The 19735-nt window shown below is 44.7% G+C and overlaps 1 protein-coding gene across 8 annotated transcripts in view; it reads right to left on the bottom strand.

The window, feature by feature from the left end:
- Positions 1–19735, bottom strand: part of LOC135516201 (H(+)/Cl(-) exchange transporter 3) — a 67023-nt gene that overhangs the window by 24587 nt on the left and 22701 nt on the right. Inside the window, exon 1 of one of the 8 annotated variants that reach the window (XR_010451910.1) lies at positions 7352–7632. The exons of 6 other annotated variants lie outside the window; for them this stretch is intronic. Coding sequence is in view for 1 of the 2 variants with exons in the window: in XM_064940315.1 (XP_064796387.1) it covers positions 7352–7439 (88 nt within the window). In the remaining variant the exon portion in view is untranslated. Of the gene's footprint in view, positions 1–7351; positions 7633–19735 lie in introns of those variants that run through there. One more of the 8 variants, XM_064940315.1, reaches the window with a different exon arrangement.

Here is a 19735-nt window from a genome sequence, read left to right as displayed (position 1 = left end):
GACTATTTCTCTCTATACGATTTGTATTTCATATACCTTTGACTTCGATGTTCTTATAGGCACTTTAGTATTACCAGTGTAACAGTATAGTTTCCGTCCCTCTCCTCGCCCCTACCTGGGCTCAAACCAGCAACACATCGACAACAGCCACCCTCGAAGCAGCGTTACCCATGCGGAGCAAGGGGAACAACCACTTCAAGTCTCAGAGCGAGTGACATTTGAAACGCTATTAGCGCGCACCACGCTAACTAGCTAGCCACTTCACATCGGTTACACCAGCCTAATCTCGGGAGTTGATAGGCTTGAAGTCATAAATAGCTCAATGCTTGAAGCATTGCGAAGAGCTGCTGTCAAACGCACAAAAGTGCTGTTTGAATGAATGTTTACGAGCCTGCTGGTGCCTACCATCGCTCAGTCAGACTGCTCTATCAAATCATAGACTTAGTTATAACATAATAACACACAGAAATACACGCTAGATAAACTAGTAATATCATCAACCATGTGTAGTTAACTAGTGACTATGATTGATTGATTGTTTTTTATAAGATAAGTTTAATGCTAGCTAGCAACTTACCTTGGCTTCTTACTGCATTCTCGTAACAGGCAGGCTCCTCGTGGAGTGCAATGTAAAGCAGGTGGTTAGAGAGTTGGACTAGTTAACTGTAAGGTTGCAAGATTGAATCCCCCAACAAGGTAAACATCTGTCGTTCTGCCTCTGAACAAGGCAGTTAACCCACCGTTCCTAGGCCGTCAATGAAAATAAGAATGTGTTCTTAACTGACTTGCCTAGTTAAATAAAAGGTTAAATAAAGGTGTAAAAAAAAGACAGATTTCCGATTGTTATGAAAACTTGAAATCTGCCCTAATTAATCGGTCATTCCGATTAATTGGTCGACCTCTAGTGCGAAGGCCCAGTAAGTACATCACTGGGGCCAAGCTTCCTGCCATCCAGGGCCTCTATACCAGGTGGTGTCAGAGGAAGGCCCTGAAAATGATCAAAGACTCCAGCCACCCTCGTCATAGACTTCTCTCTGCTACCACACGGCAAGCGGTACCGGAGCACCAAGTCTATGTCCAAGAGGCTTCTAAACAGCTTCTACCCCCAAGCCATAAAACTCCTGAACATCTAGTCAAATGGCTAGCCAGACTATTCACCCCCCCTTCTCTCCACACCACTGCCACTCTGTTATCATCTATGCAGTCACTTTCACTCTACCTACATGTACATACTACCTCAACTAACCAGTGCCCCCACACATTGACTCTGTACCGGCACCCCCTGTATTTATTGTTATTTTTTTTACTGCTCCTCTTTAATTACTTGTTACTTTTCTCTTATTCTTCTCCGTATTTGTTGAAACTGCACTGTCGGTTAGGGGCTCGTAAGTAAGCATTCCACTCTACGGTTGTATTCGGCACATGTGACTAATAAAATTTGATTTGATGATGAGTCAGAAATGATGACTGGACTCTATGTGGAGGTGGGGTTTCTAACCACAGTGCATAGAGCTGGTACTGGGGTAGCCAGGTAGGTGCGTAGTGTGGGTGAGGTCTGAATTAGATAGAGGCGGACAGTGAATTGGTCTTTGGGACCGTAATAACAGGTTGCTCCTCTTGATAGTAAGATTATAGACACAGACAGACACATAATGTATATCAATTGCGTCATTATGTGGAGGAGTCGATGGTTTGGAAGGTTTTACTGTAGATTGTCACACAGTAGGCTGACACACAGCATCCAGCTGAATGATGACACTGTGGAAACAGAAGCCTGCAGGGACTGATTCAACCACAACATGGATCAACGAGTTCACGACACACACATGCGCACACACCTTGTGTGTTCAGGTACTACATGCCAATAAAGTGTGACCATTCAGTGCGAGGGCTTAGTACACACAGGAGATTCCTGTGCATTAATGCAGTATCAGGCTACTCCAGCCCTACAAATCAGATCAAGGCGCTTGAGCTTAGCAACAGGACTGACTGGGGCTGGAGACCAGTAAGCCAACACTAACCCTGGCCTGCACCGGTGCTGCTAAGGGAATATCATGTGGCCGAAAGGCAGGTTGAGAGGGAGAGAGAGAAAAGTGAGAGAGCAGAGAGAGAGCAAATAGAGAGTGCAGAGTGAGAATAGCAAGAGAGTAGAGAGAGAGCGAGAGAATAGAGATAAAGGGGGAAAAAAATGGCAAGAATCAGAGCAGTCGACACTCCTTCAAATGAGGAAATACCATGGTTGAACATGGCCAGTGGTACAACTACCTGGGACAATACAAAAATGTGTCTCTGGTGGATTTGGTCTGGCAGTGAATGCACTACTCCATAAAAAGTAAATATTCCCATCCAAATATCGTGCAAAATGTTAGTGTAATTTAACCACAAGATGGAAGCGAGGTTTGGGTTTCAACCTATAATTAAGATTATAAGCATTGGGAGAAAAACCCAATAGAAAATCTATATACAGAATTCCGTAGAATTATCCTAAATATCCAAAAGAAGGCTGCTTTAGCATGCAGAGCGGAACTCGGACGATTCCCTTTAATTGTAAATATAAAGAAAAGAACAATTAAAAAGAACAATCTTACAATTCAAAGCACTGGAAATCCAAGAGCTGAACCCTGAAAAGATTCCCGTCAGCTGTTGAAAACACTAAACAACCTTATTATCCAAAACACACAGGGACATCAATTAAATTGTTACAGAAATTAAATCCTCATATAAAAATTAAAACTCTGAATAAACTAAATTGCTATTTGGCCCTCAACAGAGAATACAAATTGGCAGAATCTCTCTATTCTGTCAGGGATACAAAACAGAGACAGATCCTGAACAAATACAGGCTCAGCGACCACCAATTGGCTATAGAAACAGGGAGAGACAAAAAGAGATGGCTACTCAAAGAGGAGGGTCTGTGTGGTCACTGCACGACAGAGGAAGTGGAGACAGAGATGCAATTTTCCTCTACTGTGAGAAATACTCCCAAATAAGATAATATTTTTTTCAAGACAATATCTCAATCAATTCCCAAATTCTGTGCATTTAAAAATAACATAAAGCTGGAAATTATTCTGGGTGAGGGAGAAACCGTAAATATTACTGCCAGATATGTATATGATTGCCATCCCGTGACCATTAATTCCTGAAGTATTTACATTGTATATAACTGACTGTAATACATAGTGTATTTATATTTATTAGCCATTATTTTTCTTTTTTAAAACCATATTTTTATTTAATTCAATGTATTGACCACAGATTACACAATACAACAGAAGAGAGTGAGCGAGAGAGAGCAAGAGAGGAGAGGGCGAGCGAGCGGAGAGGGCGAGCGAGCGGAGAGGGCGAGCGAGCGGAGAGGGCGAGCGAGAGGAGAGGGAGAGCAAGAGAGGAGAGGGAGAGCAAGAGAGGAGAGGGAGAGGAGAGGGAGAGCAAGAGAGGAGAGGGAGAGCAAGAGAGGAGAGGGAGAGCGAGAAGAGAGGGCGAGCGAGCGGAGAGGACGAGCGAGCGGAGAGGACGAGCGAGCGGAGAGGACGAGCGAGCGGAGAAGACGAGCGAGCGGAGAGGACGAGCGAGCGGAGAGGACGAGCGAGCGGAGAGCGCGAGCGAGCGGAGAGCGCGAGCGAGAGGGCGAGCGAGCGGAGAGGGAGAGCGAGCGGAGAGGGAGAGCGAGCGGAGAGGGAGAGCGAGCGGAGAGGGAGAGCGAGCGGAGAGGGAGAGCGAGCGGAGAGGGAGAGCAAAGGGAGAGGGAGAGCAAGAGGAGAGGGAGAACGAGAGGGCGAGAGGAGAACGAGAGGGCGAGAGGAGAGGGCGAGAGGAGAGCAGAGAACGAGGAGAGCAAAGAGAGCGAGAGGAGAACAGAGAGAGCGAGAGGAGAGCAGAGAGAGCGAGAGGAGAGCAGAGAGAGCAGAGAGAGGAGAGCAGAGAGAGCAGAGAGAGCAGAGAGAGGAGAGCAGAGAGAGCAGAGAGAGCGAGCAAGCACGAGAGGAGAGAGAGAGGGGATCCTTTGGCAGTGTATTGTGTCTGGCCATTTAACATGGGAATCTAATGAACAAGAGGAATACGCGCGCGCACACACCATTATCTCAGATTTACAGACAGGGACGTACCCTAACTAACACACACACACCCTAAGAAACTCAAACGTAAACTGAAAGTGGATGGAATAGGACTGATGTTAGAACGTTTTCTTGTCTTTTTAGCTGAATCAAATCAGTCACCCTTGTGATGTAGTAGGTTATGTTAAAGGAAAGCATATTATTCAGTGCGGGGCCATGAATAGCTTAGGCCTTAGGGACGATTACACAACATATTAGCTAACTGTGAAAGAAGGACCCGGGATATAGCCACATAACACTGAATCCTGTTGAAAATGTATAGGTTTTGTACAGGTAATGAGGATAGCAGATGCTTTATAGATGTTACAGTTTGTGTGTTCATATGATCCTCAACACTGGGGCCCCACAAGGGTGCGTTCTGAGCCCTCTCCTGTACTCCCTGTTCACCCACGACTGCGTGGCCACGCACGCCTCCAACTCAATCATCAAGTTTGCGGACGACACAACAGTGGTAGGCTTGATTACCAACAACGACGAGACGGCCTACAGGGAGGAGGTGAGGGCCCTCGGAGTGTGGTGTCAGGAAAATAACCTCACACTCAACGTCAACAAAACTAAGGAGATGATTGTGGACTTCAGGAAACAGCAGAGGGAACACCCCCCTATCCACATCGATGGAACAGTAGTGGAGAGAGTAGCAAGTTTTAAGTTCCTCGGCATACACATCACAGACAAACTGAATTGGTCCACTCACACAGACAGCATCGTGAAGATGCTCAGGAGGCTGAAGAAATTCGGCTTGTCACCAAAAGCACTCACAAACTTCTACAGAGGCACAATCGAGAGCATCCTGGCGGGCTGTATCACCGCCTGGTACGGCAACTGCTCCGCCCTCAACCGTAAGGCTCTCCAGAGGGTAGTGAGGTCTGCACAACGCATCATCGGGGGCAAACTACCTGCCCTCCAGGACACCTACGCCACCCGATGTTACAGGAAGGCCATAAAGATCATCAAGGACATCTACCACCCGAGCCACTGCCTGTTCACCCCGCTATCATCCAGAAGGCGAGGTCAGTACAGGTGCATCAAAGCTGAGACCGAGAGACTGAAAAACAGCTTCTATCTCAAGGCCATCAGACTGTTAAACAGCCACCACTAACATTGAGTGTCTGCTGCCTACACACTGACACTGACTCAACTCCAGCCACTTTAATAATGGGAATTGATGGGAAATGTTGTAAATATATCACTAGCCACTTTAAACAATGCTACCTTATATAATGTTACTTACCCTACATTATTCATCTCATATGCATACGTATATACTGTACTCTATATCATCGACTGCATCCTTATGTAATGTATCACTAGCCACTTTAACTATGCCACTTTGTTTACATACTCATCTCACATGTATATACTGTACTCGATACCATCTACTGTATCTTGCCTATGCTGCTCTGTAACATCACTCATTCATATATCCTTATGTACATATTCTTTATCCCCTTACACTGTGTATAAGACAGTAGATTAGGAATTGTTAGTTAGATTACTTGTTGGTTATTACTGCATTGTCGGAACTAGAAGCACAAGCATTTCGCTACACTCGCATTAACATCTGCTAACCATGTGTATGTGACAAATAAAATTTGATTTGATTTTGATTTTATTTGTGACTGTGTAGAATGAGATGTATGGACTAGTGAGACATCACTACCGATCTGTCCAACAGGTCCTCCTCCCTGTCACCGAAACACTGTTGCATGTTAAATGGATCAGCACCACGCTGAGTAACATCTGGAAGCTGTTATAGTGGTGTTCCTACACACACACACACACACACACACTTAACAGCTTATTCTAAGAGAATAAAGATGGAGGCAGTGGCACACATTGCTCCTCCTCGGCCATTTATTGATTCTACGAGCTCAGCTAAACCCAGAGAATACACACCCTGCTAATTCACCACGCAGATAAGACACACACAGACACACTGATAGTGGGTGCCAAGGTTAATCATCGACGAGCAGGTGAATGGTCGCAGGATGACAGCCAGCTAGATAACATTGTCGTCCACGAACACACGTTCACAACGACAGTCCTCCCGTCTGACCTCAGTCATAAGCTCCACACCATTTTAGTCTATTATAACAACAGCAGGGAGCTACAGCATTCGGTTATCCAGTGCCATGACTGTAACTGTAGCCAGAAGGACAGACACAACCAAACTTCCAACCTCCATTCGGAAGAAAAAAAATAAAGATAAGAAAGAGAGGGAAATGTACACACACACACGAAGGAGCTCAACCGCAAACTGGAAGTGGATGGAATAGGACTGATGTTAGGTCGTGTTCTTCTCTTTTCAGCTGAATCAAATCAGTCAACCTTGTGATGTAGTAGGTTATGTTAAAGGAAAGCATATTATTCAGTGCTGGGGCCATGAATAGCTTAGGCCTTAGGGACGATTACACAACATATTAGCTAACTGTGAAAGAAGGACCCAGGATATAGCCACATAACACTGAATAAATAATTGAATCCTGTTGAAAATGTATAGGTTTTGTAAAGGCAATGAGGATAGCAGATGCTTTTATAGATGTTAGTGTGTGTGCGTGCGTGACAGTGCAGAAGGAGGTGTACTGACTGGTGAGATCTGGCAGAGAACAACACAGATCAACCCAACAGGTCCTCCTCCCTGTCACTGAAACACTGTTGCATGTTAAATGGATCAGCACCACGCTGAGTAACATCTGGAAGCTGTTGAAGAGGTGTTCCTACGCACACGCACACACATCAAACAGCTTATTCTAAGAGAATAAAGATAGAGGCAGTACACATTGCTCCTCCTCGGCCATGTATTGATTCTACGAGCTCAGCTAAACCCAGAGAATACACACCCTGCTAATTCACCACTCAGATATGACACACACACACACACACACACACACACACACACACACACACACACACACACACACACACACACACACACACACACACACACACACACAGAGAGAGAGACAGACACATTGATTGTGGGTGTCAAGGTTAATCATCGACGAGCAGGTGAATGGTCGCAGAATGGCAGCTAGCTAGATAACACGTTCACCATGACAGTCCTCCCGTCTGACCTAAGCCATCAACTCCACACCATTTTAGTCTATTATAACAACAGTAGGGCGCTACAGCATTAGATTATCCAGCGCCATGACTGTAACTGTAGCCAGATGGACAAACAGACCGAACCTCCAAACTCCATTCAAAGGAAGGGGAGGGGGATCATGGCGTACCTCTTTTTGGCAGCTCCTGCAGTGCGATGGTATCCCCTCCCCCGTCGTAGGGTAGATAGGGGTCGGCCTCGGTTGAGATATCATCCATGGTTGACTGACAGTCGGTCGCTAAACTAATTTAGCTGTCTCACCAAGTGTTAGCTCCTCGTCGCTAGGCTAACAGCTTATCCGGGAGCAGCCTCCGTGTTTCGAACAGCCTCGGAGAGACTTGCTGTGTGTGTGTGTGTGTGTGTGTGAGAGACAAGCTGAGCTCCCTCTGTCTTTCTTCCCCCCCCTTCGTCTTTCTCCTCCTTCCCTAATTCCCTCTCTCTCTCTCGCTCTCTTCCCCTCCCTCTCCACTGCAGCAGCTGACTGCTAAGGAGCCGGTGATGTCATCGCACGACGAATTGCAAGCCTGGTTGGTTGGTTGTTAGGGGAGACGACTGGGGGGGGGGGGCAGAGGGTGGAGCGATAATGCGTAAGAATGCAGTGATCAGGCCAGGCTGGCAGAGCCTGTTGAAAGGTGTGCCGGTCGGTCTGATGCATAATATTAGTACTCGGCCTAATATGTATTAATGAATGAAGAATAAAAGGATGTGGTATACAGTAGCATATCAGTACTGTAGTGCTACGCCAATATTGATCTGTATTGAACGCTATACAGTCAATTTGCTGCTTACCATGCATAACTAATTAATATAGGTGTTAGTGCACAATCATCAAAAAATGAGTTGAGGAAAACCCAATCTAGCATAGAAAAAGAACAGCGTTTGTACAGACATACACCACACTGAAGTACTACTAAAATCAAATGTTGTGAAAGCAAAAGCCACAGCACGGGAGAGAGAAAAAGCCAGAACATGGCATTAGCAACCACCATAAACATGTCAGTGAAACCAGTACTGAGACTGACTCTCTCTTCTTTCTCTTTCCACAAACACTTTCTCCCTCTTTCTCTCTCCCAGACAGGATATGAAACCATTTGTGAGATTTCATCTGAGGGTCCATAGCTATGTATCATGTAGCAGTACACCAGTGGAAGCTCCTCATAAAAATACAAATGGTAAAACATTGAAAATATTTTCCTTTTTAGATAAAACTATACTAAATATATTCACGTCACCAAATAATTGATTAAAACACACTGTTTTGCAATGAAGGTCTACAGTAGTCTCAACAGCACTCTGGAGGGTAGCACCATGGTGTAGCCGGAGGACAGCTAGCTTCCGTCCTCACCCCGTTCCATAGGCTTACACAGTAATTATGGCAATTAATTATGGCAACTTCCAGAGGATGTCCTCCAAACTATCAGAGCTCTTGCAACATGTTGTCCACCCAATCATAGGATCAGAGAATGAATCTAATACTGGATGCATAAGCTACAGCTAGCTAGCACTGCAATTCATAAAATGTGATGAGTAGTTGACTCAAAAAGAGAAGGACAATTGTTAAACACCGTTTTTCAAAAATGAAGGAGAAGCAAGAGAGAGAGATTGTCATTTTTTTTCACTTTCACTTACTTACATAACTAGCAAAATGCAGCTGGCTAGTTTAGTTACTCAAACAGAGTGATGCTATGTTAGCTAGCTGGCTATGACTATACAACACTGTAACTCTTCCAAGTCTAGGTAAGATTTAGGTTTTTATTAATTTACTGCCCCGGGTCCCACTGGTGTAACTGCCGGTGTAACTGACTATACACTGTAATGTTACTGCATGATTGTAGCGGGTTAACTAACACATTAGTTCTATTAGCTATGTGGCTGTGTGTAGCAGTTATGACTCGGTTTGGGAAGTTTTTTTCGCCTTCTCACATACAGCTGATGTGTTGTTCATTGAAATCCACAAACAAAGGGAAAAGGTGAGAAGAGAAGAGTGCATAGATGAAAGAAGGAATACAATGTGGCTGCTATGTGGCTGCTATGAAAGTGAACTGTGTTTATGTGTGATCAGGGGTGTATTCAATCCGCCGACTCTGTTGAAAAACTTTTCTCAAACAGAACCAAATGAAACGGGGTTAAAAATACCTGAATTTGTCCAATAGAAACTCTCATTTGCAACTGTTTGACTACTGATTATTCTCTAGATAAGTTAGATGCAGGCAAGAATGTGCAAGGCAGTATTGAATGTGTCACTGTCTGTCATCTCAAATTTTTATTTCGACCTGTTTGCACCTACATTGTAAACTTTCATTCATAGGCTAGGTTTATTAAGACTATCCTACCAATGGGACATTAAAAACTGCAATATCTTATGTTTCACTGAGACGTGGCTGAATGACGAAACGGATAATATAGATCTGGCTGGCTTCTCGGTGCATCGGCAGGAAAGAGCAGCTACGTCTGGTAAGACGAGTGGCAGGGGTGTGTGTCTTTTTGTCAATAACTGCTGACGCGCGATGTCTAATATCAAAGAAGTCTCGAGGTATTGCTCGCCTGAGGTAGAATACCTCATGATAAGCTGTAGACCACACTATCTCCCAAGAGAGTACTCATCTATATTATTCGTAGCCGTCAATTTTACACCACAAACCGATGCAGAATCCTACTACACCAGCTCTGATGCCCGTCGGATGTGGCAGGGCTTGTCAAATATTACGGACTACAAAGGGAAACCCAGCTGCGAGCTGCCCAGTGACGCAAGCCTACCAGACAGGTCAATATTCACAAAGCCACAGGGCAAGACGGATTACCAGGACGTGTGCTCAAAGCATGCGCGGACCAACTGGCAAGTGTCTTCATTGACACTTTCAACCTCTCCCTGACCGAGTCTGTAATACCTACATGTTTCAGACCACCATAGTCCCTGTGCCCAAGAAAGCAAAGGTAACCTGCCTAAATGATTACCACCCTCACGCCGGTAGCCATGAACCGCTTTGAAAGGCTGGTCATGGCTAACATCAACACCATCATGCCAGAAACACTAGACCCACTTCAATTCACATACCACTCCAAAGGATCCACAGATGATGCAATCTCAAACGCAATACACACTGACCTTACCCACCTGGACAAAAGGAATACCTACAGTTGAAGTCAGAAGTTTACATACACCTTAGCCAAATACATTTCAACTCAGTTTTTCACAATTCCTGACATTTAATCCAAGTAAAAATTCCCTGTCTTAGGTCAGCTATGATCACCACGTTATTTTAAAAATGTGAAATGTCAGATTAATAGTTGAATGATTTATTTCAGCTTGTATTTCATTCATCTCAATCCCTGTGGGTCAGAAGTTTACATACACTCAATTAGTATTTGGTAGCATTGCCTTTAAATTACTTAACTTGGGCCAAACATTTTGGTTAGCCTTCCACAAGCTTCCCACAATAAATTGGGTGAATTTTGGCCCATTCCTCCTGACTCAATTACACCAGCTCTGTCAGGTTTGTAGGCCTCCTTGTTCGCACATGCTTTTTCATTTCTGCCCACAAATGTTCCATGGGATTGAGGTCAAGGCTTTGTGATGGCCACTCCAATACCGAGACTTTGCTGTCCTTAAGCCATTTTGCCACAACTTTGGAAGAATGCTTGGGGTCATTGTCCATTTGGAAGACCCATTTGCGACCAAGCTTTAACTTCCTGACTGATGTCTTGAGACGTTGCTTCAATATGTCCACATAATTTTCCTTCCTCATGAAGCCATCTATTTTGTGAAGTGCACCAGTCCCTCCTGCAGCAAAGCACCCCTACAACATGATGCTGCCACCCCATGCTTCACGGATAGGATGGTGTTCTTCGGCTTGCAAGCCTCCCCCTTTTTCTTCCAAACATAACGATGGTCATTATGGCCAAACAGTTCTATTTCTGTTTCATCAAATCAGAGGACATTTCTCCAAAAAGTACAATCTCTGTCCCCATGTGCAAACCGTAGTCTGGCTTTTTCATTGCGGTTTTGGAGCAGTGGCTTCTTCCTTGCTAAGCGGCCTTTCAGGTTATGTCGATATAGGACTCGTTTTTACTGTGGATATAGATACTTTTGTACCCGTTTCCTCCAGCATCTTCACAAGGTCCTTTGCTGTTGTTCTGGGATTGATTTGCACTTTTCACACCAAAGTACGTTCATCTCTAGGAGACAGAACGCGTCTCCTTCCTGAGCGGTATGACGGCTACGTCGTCCCATGGTGTTTATACTTGCGTACTATTGTTCGTACAGATGACTGTGGTACCTTCAGGCGTTTGGAAATTGCTCCCAAGGGTGAACCATTTTTTTCTGAGGTCGTGGCTGATTTCTTTTGATTTTCCCATGATGTCAAGCAAAGAGATACTGAGTTTGAAGGTAGGCCTTGAAATACATCCACAGGTACACCTCCAATTGACTCAAATTACGTCAATTAGCCTATCAGAAGCTTCTAAAGCCATGACATAATTTTCTGAAAATTTGCAAGCTGTTTAAAGAAACAGTCAACTTAGTGTATGTACATTTCTGACCCACTGGAATTGTGATACAGTGAATTACAAGTGAAATAATCTGTCTGTAAACAATTGTTGGAAAAATTACTTGTGTCATGCACAAAGTAAATGTCCTAACCGACTTGCCAAAACTATAGTTTGTTAACAAGAAATTTGTGGAGTGGTTGAAAAACAAGTTTTAATGACTCCACCCTAAGTGTATGTAAACTTCCGACCTCGTTATTGTTATCTAATTTTCTTGATACTTCATGATTTTATTTATTCATTTTCACAAATGTATTTAGTAAATATTTTCTTAACTCTATTTCTTGAACTGCATTGTTGGTTAAGGGCTTGTAAGTACGCATTTCACTGTAAGGTGAGGACATTTCAACTTTTGTATTTGGCGCATGTGACAAATCAAATTTGATTTGATTTGAAGCAACCTCATGATGGGTATAGGGAAAATTCAAGTATCATGTAGTAGCCTAAACCATAAATGTTACATTGAACTGGGTGAATGCTGTAATAGAAATAAGGCCATGCTCATGAAAAAAAATTGTCCTCCCTCATCATAAATGACACTGACCGCCACTGGCGTACACGTGTGTAAAACTGTCACACTTCAATAATGCAACAACTGTATCAATTTGGTCACTAGAGCTGTGCACATGAAATGTGTATTCACACTATCCCTTGTTATTATTAAAGGGATACTTCGGGATCTCGGCAATGAGGTCCTTTCATCTGCTTCACTAGAGTCAGATGAACTCATGGATACCATTTTTGTCTCTGCGTGCAGTTTGAAGGAAGATGCTAACTAGTATTAGCACAATGACTGGAAAATTATGAGTATCTGCTGCAATGACTGGAATTCTATGGGTATCTGCTGCAATGACTGGAATTCTATGGGTATCTGCTGCAATGACTGGAAGACTATGGGTATCTGCTGCAATGACTGGAATTATATGGGTATCAGATACCCATAGTCTTCAAGCAATTGTGGTAGCATGCTAGCAGATACCCATACTTCCAGTCATTGCGCTAATGCTAACTAGCATTGGTTCACAAAACTACCTCCAACTTCCTTCATACTGCATACATACAAATGGTATCAATGAGTTCATCTGACTCTGGGGAAGATGATAAAGGGCCTCATTGCCAAAATCCCGAAGTATCCTTTGGTGCTGGCACCATCAAACCAACCAACGAAGCCCCTACCTGGCTTTCAGCACTGCTCCTGCTGCTAGGCGACGATGGCACAGGTGATGATGTCACCCATCTGGAGCTTGGAAGTAAATCCAGCAGACTGCTCAACAGAGTACCCAATTAACATAGACCAGGGTTCTAGAAATCTAGAACTAGAACCAGTGATGCTTTAATTCCACAGTTTTTAATTCCAATTTCCAATATGTCCCAATCCTCTATTCTAAGCCTGGTTCAGGCAGTTCCATTCTGTGCCACTACAGAACATTCCCACAGCTGCCTGACATAGTACACCACCACCAGCCCCAAAGCACAGTGCATATAAATAGCACCAAGCAGACTAACGGACAGGCAGACAGACAGTCAGGCTAACATGCAAACACTGTGTACTGTAGTGTAAAGATAATCCTACGGGAGGGATACTGACAGATACAGGTATTTATTGGACACCAAGCTGCCAAACTGGTTCATGGGAATTTGTCCCTTCACTCAACTGGGCATGTCTTCGCCCAGTTCCTAATTAACATGTAGGCGTATGTATATGAATCACAGCGGAATGGGCTATTGCAAGTGTTTTCTGTCTGTCTGTACCGGTTCGTCTTGTTTGTCAAGTTTACCAGCGTTTGTCCTGTCAGCTCCTGTCTTTACCCAGCCTCTCTTTTCGTGCCTGTCCTAACCCTGTACCCGCCCACCTGACCACTCTGCCTTCCCTGACCCAGAGCCTGCCTGCCGTCCTGTACCTTTACTCCTACTCTGGACTATCAACCCCTGCCTGCCTTGACCTGTAGTTTGCCTGCCCCTGTTGTTACAATAAACATTGTTACTTCACACAGTCTACACTTGGGTCTTGCCTTGATACCTGATAGCACGAACTGGCCATGACTGACCCAGCAGACTTGGACCAGCTCCATAATGCCATCTCCTCCCAAGGAGCCACCATTGGTAGGCACAAGGATTTGCTTCGCGGTCTGATGGAAGGCATTGCGGGAGCAATTCCGGGGGTTGCCTACTAGGCAGCCTACCACGACGGTAACCTCCCGGCCCCTCTGTAACCCAGCTGGTAGCAGCACCATCAACCTGGTTTCCCGGGAACACCCTTTACATCCCCCGGAGCACTACGATGGAGATTTCAGAACCTGCCGGGCCTTTCTCTCCCAGTTCCCTCGTTTTTGAGCTGCAGCCTTCTTCATTCCCCTCGGACCGCTCGAAGATGGCGTACATTATTAAGCTGATGTCTGGGAGGGCACTCGCCTGGGCCACGGCAGTGTGGGAGCAACAATCCGCCGTCTGCCTCAGTCTGGAGGTATTCGTGGCGGAGCTGGGAAGTTTGAGGCTCCGGTGTCCGGGAGAGGCTGCCCTGAAGTTACTCCAGTTACTTGCAGCTGATGAACTCCGTAAATCCCCGGTGTCTACGTCCCCGAGACGATTCAAGCTTACCCGAGTCCCTCCAAGAGCCTCAGGAGACTGCCGATTCACCTCTTCCCGAGCCGATGCAGTTCGGGAAGAACACATACGCAGACTTGAAACTCAGAATTGTCTGTATTGCGGTACTGCCAGTCATTTTGTGTCTACAGTATCTTCAAGAGACCTAGCTCATTCGTTGGAGTGAGTACACTGGTGGTTCTTCTCCCCCTACTCGCCCCCCTCTCCATGCCACCCTGCTGTGGGGTGACCAGTCCAAGTCTCTCCAGGTACTTATCGACTCGGGGGCCGAAGTGAGTCTCATGGACGTTAACCTGGTGTCCGAACTGGGCATCCCCACTCAATCCCTCTCCATTCCCATGGGTGTTAGAGCGCTGGACGGGCGCTCTATAGGCTGGGTCACCCACCAGACCACCACCGTCAACCTACGAGTATCGGGGAACCACAGTGAGACGATCCAATTCCTGCTGGTTGAATCTCTGCAACTTCCTGTGGAATTGGTATTCTCTTGGCTCCAGCGACACAATCCCTCCATTGACTGGGCTACTGGTGCCATCGTGGGCTGGAGCCCGTCCTGCAACACTCATTGCCTGAAGTCAGCTCTGCCTGCACCGGGGCGTCTTCCTGGGGGCTTGGAAATTGCCCCGGACCCCTCCGCCAGCTCCGCAGAGTACCAGGACCACTGGGAGGGGTTCAGTAAGGCCCGTGCCACTTCGCTTCCGCAGTACCGACCGGTATCCAAGAAGGTCAAGCCTGAGGCTCTGGCACGCTGCTATTGTGCCGTGGCTACACACCCGGAAGCAGAGACCTTCACCCCCGTTCCAAGATCCTTAGCTCCTTTGCCGTTCGCCCTCTGTTACCCCGTACCCTTTGTATTTTTTCTCCTTATTCTGTGTCTAGAGTCAAAACCATGTCTGACTGCCCCTTGTCTTCTATTTCTAGGCCCATCCCTCCGCCCGTGCCATCCATGGCCAGCCAGCGCACACGGTGAGACACCTCCTGAGGGTTCGACCACGGGGCAGGGGTTTCCAGTTGACTGGGAGGGTTATGGCCCAGAGGAGAGGTGCTGAGTTCCCGCTAAAGACATCTTGGACCCGGCCCTCATCACCGGCACCCCTGACCCTGCCTGCTCCACCTCTGGACTATCGACCCCTGCCTGCCTAAACCTGTTGTTTGCTTGCCCCTGTTGTTACAATAAACATTGTTACTTCACACAGTCTGCACTTGAGCCTTACCTTGATCCCTGACAACGGGATGGTTTTTCAAAACCGCCAATACCGTTGAAACTATTTCTTTTAAAGTTTTTCAAAACATTTAAGTATATTTGTAGCTACTTTTTAAATAAATGCATGCAATGAACTCGTTCAATACGTTAGGAGAAAAAAAGATTGCATTCTTCATTTCACCTATCATATTATTTTATATTATGAAGCTTACAGTAGTTCCTCAGAACAGTTGAGCTAGTCACGTATTTGTTTGTAAATACACTTTATATACAAAAGTACGTGGACACCCCTTCAAATGAGTGGATTCTGCTATTTCAGCCACACCTACTGCTGACAGGTGTATAAAATCGAGCACAGAGCCATACAATCTCCATAGACAAATACTGGCAGTAGAATGACCTTACTGAAGAGCTCAGTGACTTTCAATGTGGCACCGTCGTAGGATGCCACCTTTCCAACAAGTTATTTAGTCAAATTTCTGCCCTGCTAGAGCTGCCCCGGTCAATGTAAGTGCTGTTATTGTGAAGTGGAAATGTCTAGGAGAAACTACGGCTCAGCAACAAAGTGGTAGGCCACACAAGCTCACAGAGTGAGGCCGTAGTGTATGAACCTAGCTATGAACCTCAGTTATCATACCCGGTTATATCGACTTCAAGACAGTCTGAATGGCATAAATAAAGCCTTTGGGTTGAGTAGAATATAATATAACCTAATTATGCCAAGGATGACAGTCCATACACTACTGTTCAAAAGTTTGGGATCACTTAGAAATGTCCTTGTTTTTTAAAGAAAAGCAAATGTTTTTGTCCATTAAAATAACATCAAATTGATCAGAAATACAGTGTAGACATTGTTAATGTTGGAAATGACTATTGTAGCTGGAAATGGCAGATGTTTTATGGAATATAGGCGTACAGAGGCCCATTATCAGCAACCATCACTCCTGTGTTTCAATGGCACGTTGTGTTAGCTCATCCAAGTTTATCAGTTTAAAAGACATTTACATTTACATTTAAGTCATTTGGCAGACGCTCTTATCCAGAGCGACTTACAAATTGGTGAATTCACCTTATGACATCCAGTGGAACAGCCACTTTACAATAGTGCATCTAAATCATTTAAGGGGGGGGGTGAGAAGGATTACTTTATCCTATCCTAGGTATTCCTTGAAGAGGTGGGGTTTCAGGTGTCTCCGGGAGGCTAATTGATCATTAGAAAACCCTTTTGCAATTATGTTAGCACAGCTGAAAATTGGTGTCCTGATTAAAGAAGCACTAAAACTGGCCTTCTTTAGACTAGTTGAGTATCTGGAGTTTCAGCATTTGTGGGTTCGATTACAGGCTCAAAATGGCCAGAAACAAATAACTTTCTTCTGAAACTCGCCAGTCTATTCTTGTTCTGAGAAATGAAGGCTATTCCATGCAAGAAATTGCCAAGAAACCGAAGATCTCGTACAACGCTGTGTACTACTCCCTTCACAGAACACTGCAAACGGTCTCTAACCAAAATAGAAAGAATGGGAGGCCCCGGTGTACAACTGAGCAAGAGGATAAGTACATTAGAGTGTCTCGTTTGAGAAACAGACGCCTCACAAGTCCTCAACTGGCAGCTTCCTTTAAAGAGTACCTTCAAAACGCCAGTCTCAACGTCAACAGTGAAGAGGCGACTCCGAGATGCTGGCATTCTAGGCAGAGTTGCAAAGAAAATGTCAGACTGGGCAATATACTTTTTTTTGTTAAGATGGGCAAAAGAACACAGACACTGGACAGAGGAAGATTGGAAAAAGTGTTATGGACAGACAAATCTAAGTTTGAGGTGTTCGGATCACAAAGAAGAACATTCGTGAGGCGCAGAATAAATGAAAAGATGCTGGAGGAGTGCTTGATGCCATCTGTCAAGCATGGTGGAGGCAATGTGATAGTTTGGGGGTGCTTTGGTGGTGGTAAAGTGGGAGATTTGTACAGGGTAAAAGGGATCTTGAAGAAGGATGGCAATCACTCTGTTTTGCAACGCCATGACATGCCCTATGGAAGGTGCTTAATTGGAGCCAATTTCCTCTTACAACAGGACAATGATCCAAAGCACAGCTCAAAACTATGCAAGAAATATTTAGGGAAGAAGCAGTCAGCTGGTATTCTGTCTATATTGGCGTGGCCAGCACAGTCACCGGATCTCAACCCTATTGAGCTGTTGTGGGAGCAGCTTCACAGTATGCTACATAAGATGTGCCCATCAAGCCAATCCAACTTGTGGGAAGTGCTTCAGGAAGCATGGGGTGAAATCTCTTCAGATTACCTCAACAAATTGACAACTAGAATGCCAAAGATCTGCAAGGCTGTAATTGCTGCAAATGGAGGATTCTTTGATGAAAGCAAAGTTTGAAGGACACAATTATGTAAATTTAAAAAAATAATTTATAACCTTGTCAACATCTTGACTACACTGTATTTCCTATTCCTTTTGCAACTCATTTCATGTATGTTTTCATGGAAAACAAGGACATTTCTAAGTGACCCCAAACTTTTGAACGGTAGTACCAACCACGAATTCCCCACATATCCTGTATATTGAATATATATTCATTGATCGTGTACACCAACTTTGCAAATAAATGTGCGATTCAGGTACGAATGTCTGTGAGACATTCTTTATTCAGTCATATCCAATTCCAGTCTTTTCTTTTGAGGGGGGGGGGGTTGTAATTCATATATACAGAGCCAGAATTAAAAAAAACAGTACAGTACACTACACTTCCTATGCATCATGCAAATACTCTTCGAGGTTCATATCAATATCTAATTTCCTTCATCTGCACTGTTATGAGGACAAAGGATAGGTTTAGTATTCATCAAATGAGAGATTCAATTTCAACCAGTAGAGAATGTGAAAAGTTTTATTGAAGAAGTTCATTATCCAAGTTATAAATACGTAATATTATAAATATAAGTTCAATTTGTACTTCAATGCACATCTGGTGGGCATTCTAAAATCAGAGGAAGAAAGATGAGGTGGGGAGAAAGGCGTGAGAGAAAGTGTAATAGACAGAAAGGGAAAGAGATAAGACCGGAGGAGCAGGGAAGACAGCATATGATTAATGAATTACAGTGCTACTAAACTACACATTCTCTCAGGTCATCACAATTACATAAGTGTCTCTAACAGTGTCTCCTAACCATTCTTGGGCCCCCAGTTGGCCAGAGGGTTATTTTAGAGTCGGTGAGGTGGCGATGACGGGGCTGGGGGTTGGCATCCTCTCTCACACCAAAACACACCTGCAGAAGAGAGACAGATGGAGAGAGATAGCATGATTAAGCCTTGTGGTTTTTTTCCAATTCCAACACTGTCAGTCATCATAATAATCAGGTGAAATGCAAAACTGACCTTGGATCATTAACTCTGGGACTACTACATCTCCATCTGTATTTCAATGCAAAGCATCTCTTTAATAACACTGCCTGTTGACCCGACCAAGTGACCTCTCACCTCTGATCATGCTGTGCCCTCTATGTGTCAGGCAGTTCGGAAGCGGGAGGGGTTCACCGACACAGCTGATCTAACCTAGAGGATTTAGGGAGAAGGGGTTGTTATTGAGAAAACAAGGTCGTTAAAGAGACAGTGTTCAACAGGAATCTGTGTGTGTGGCTGCAGAGTACTTTATACTGAAAAACATGCACAGACACACGAGGACAAACGATATAGCGTACTTACTTAAATATAAATAGTGGAGTGCCTTACTATTCTCCATGGTTGGTCCTCTTGACTATTCTTTGAAGGTGGAAGGAGCCACAGTTATACACCTGAGCCTATACACTTGATACACAACAATGTAGGTGTGGGTTGTAGGGAATCTTATTGTTCACATTTAAGAATTGTTCACCCGCACTTAAGAAGTATAAATCAAAGGGAGAGAAACTGGAAATTGAATAACTGCAGTTGACATACCTAAGTAAATGGAAGAATACTCTTATTGCAAGGTGGGTGGCTCTTAAAAGAGCCTTTGGTTATGCATAGTGTGGTATTCGGTGTTGCCAGGGAAGTAGGAGGTAAAGGCCTTCCCACACGGATTGCCTCCAGTGCTGCATTGTTGGCCCGCATCCTTGCAACATCTTGCAGAGCAGCAGACCTCTCCTCTGGCACACGGCGGCAAGCTGCATGTCTTC

This window comes from Oncorhynchus masou, chromosome 27 (genome assembly GCF_036934945.1).
Source record: "Oncorhynchus masou masou isolate Uvic2021 chromosome 27, UVic_Omas_1.1, whole genome shotgun sequence".
NCBI classification, from domain to species: Eukaryota; Metazoa; Chordata; class Actinopteri; order Salmoniformes; family Salmonidae; genus Oncorhynchus; species Oncorhynchus masou.
The sequence above is the reverse complement of the archived record's forward strand: the minus strand, read 5'-3'. Positions and strand labels throughout refer to the sequence as shown.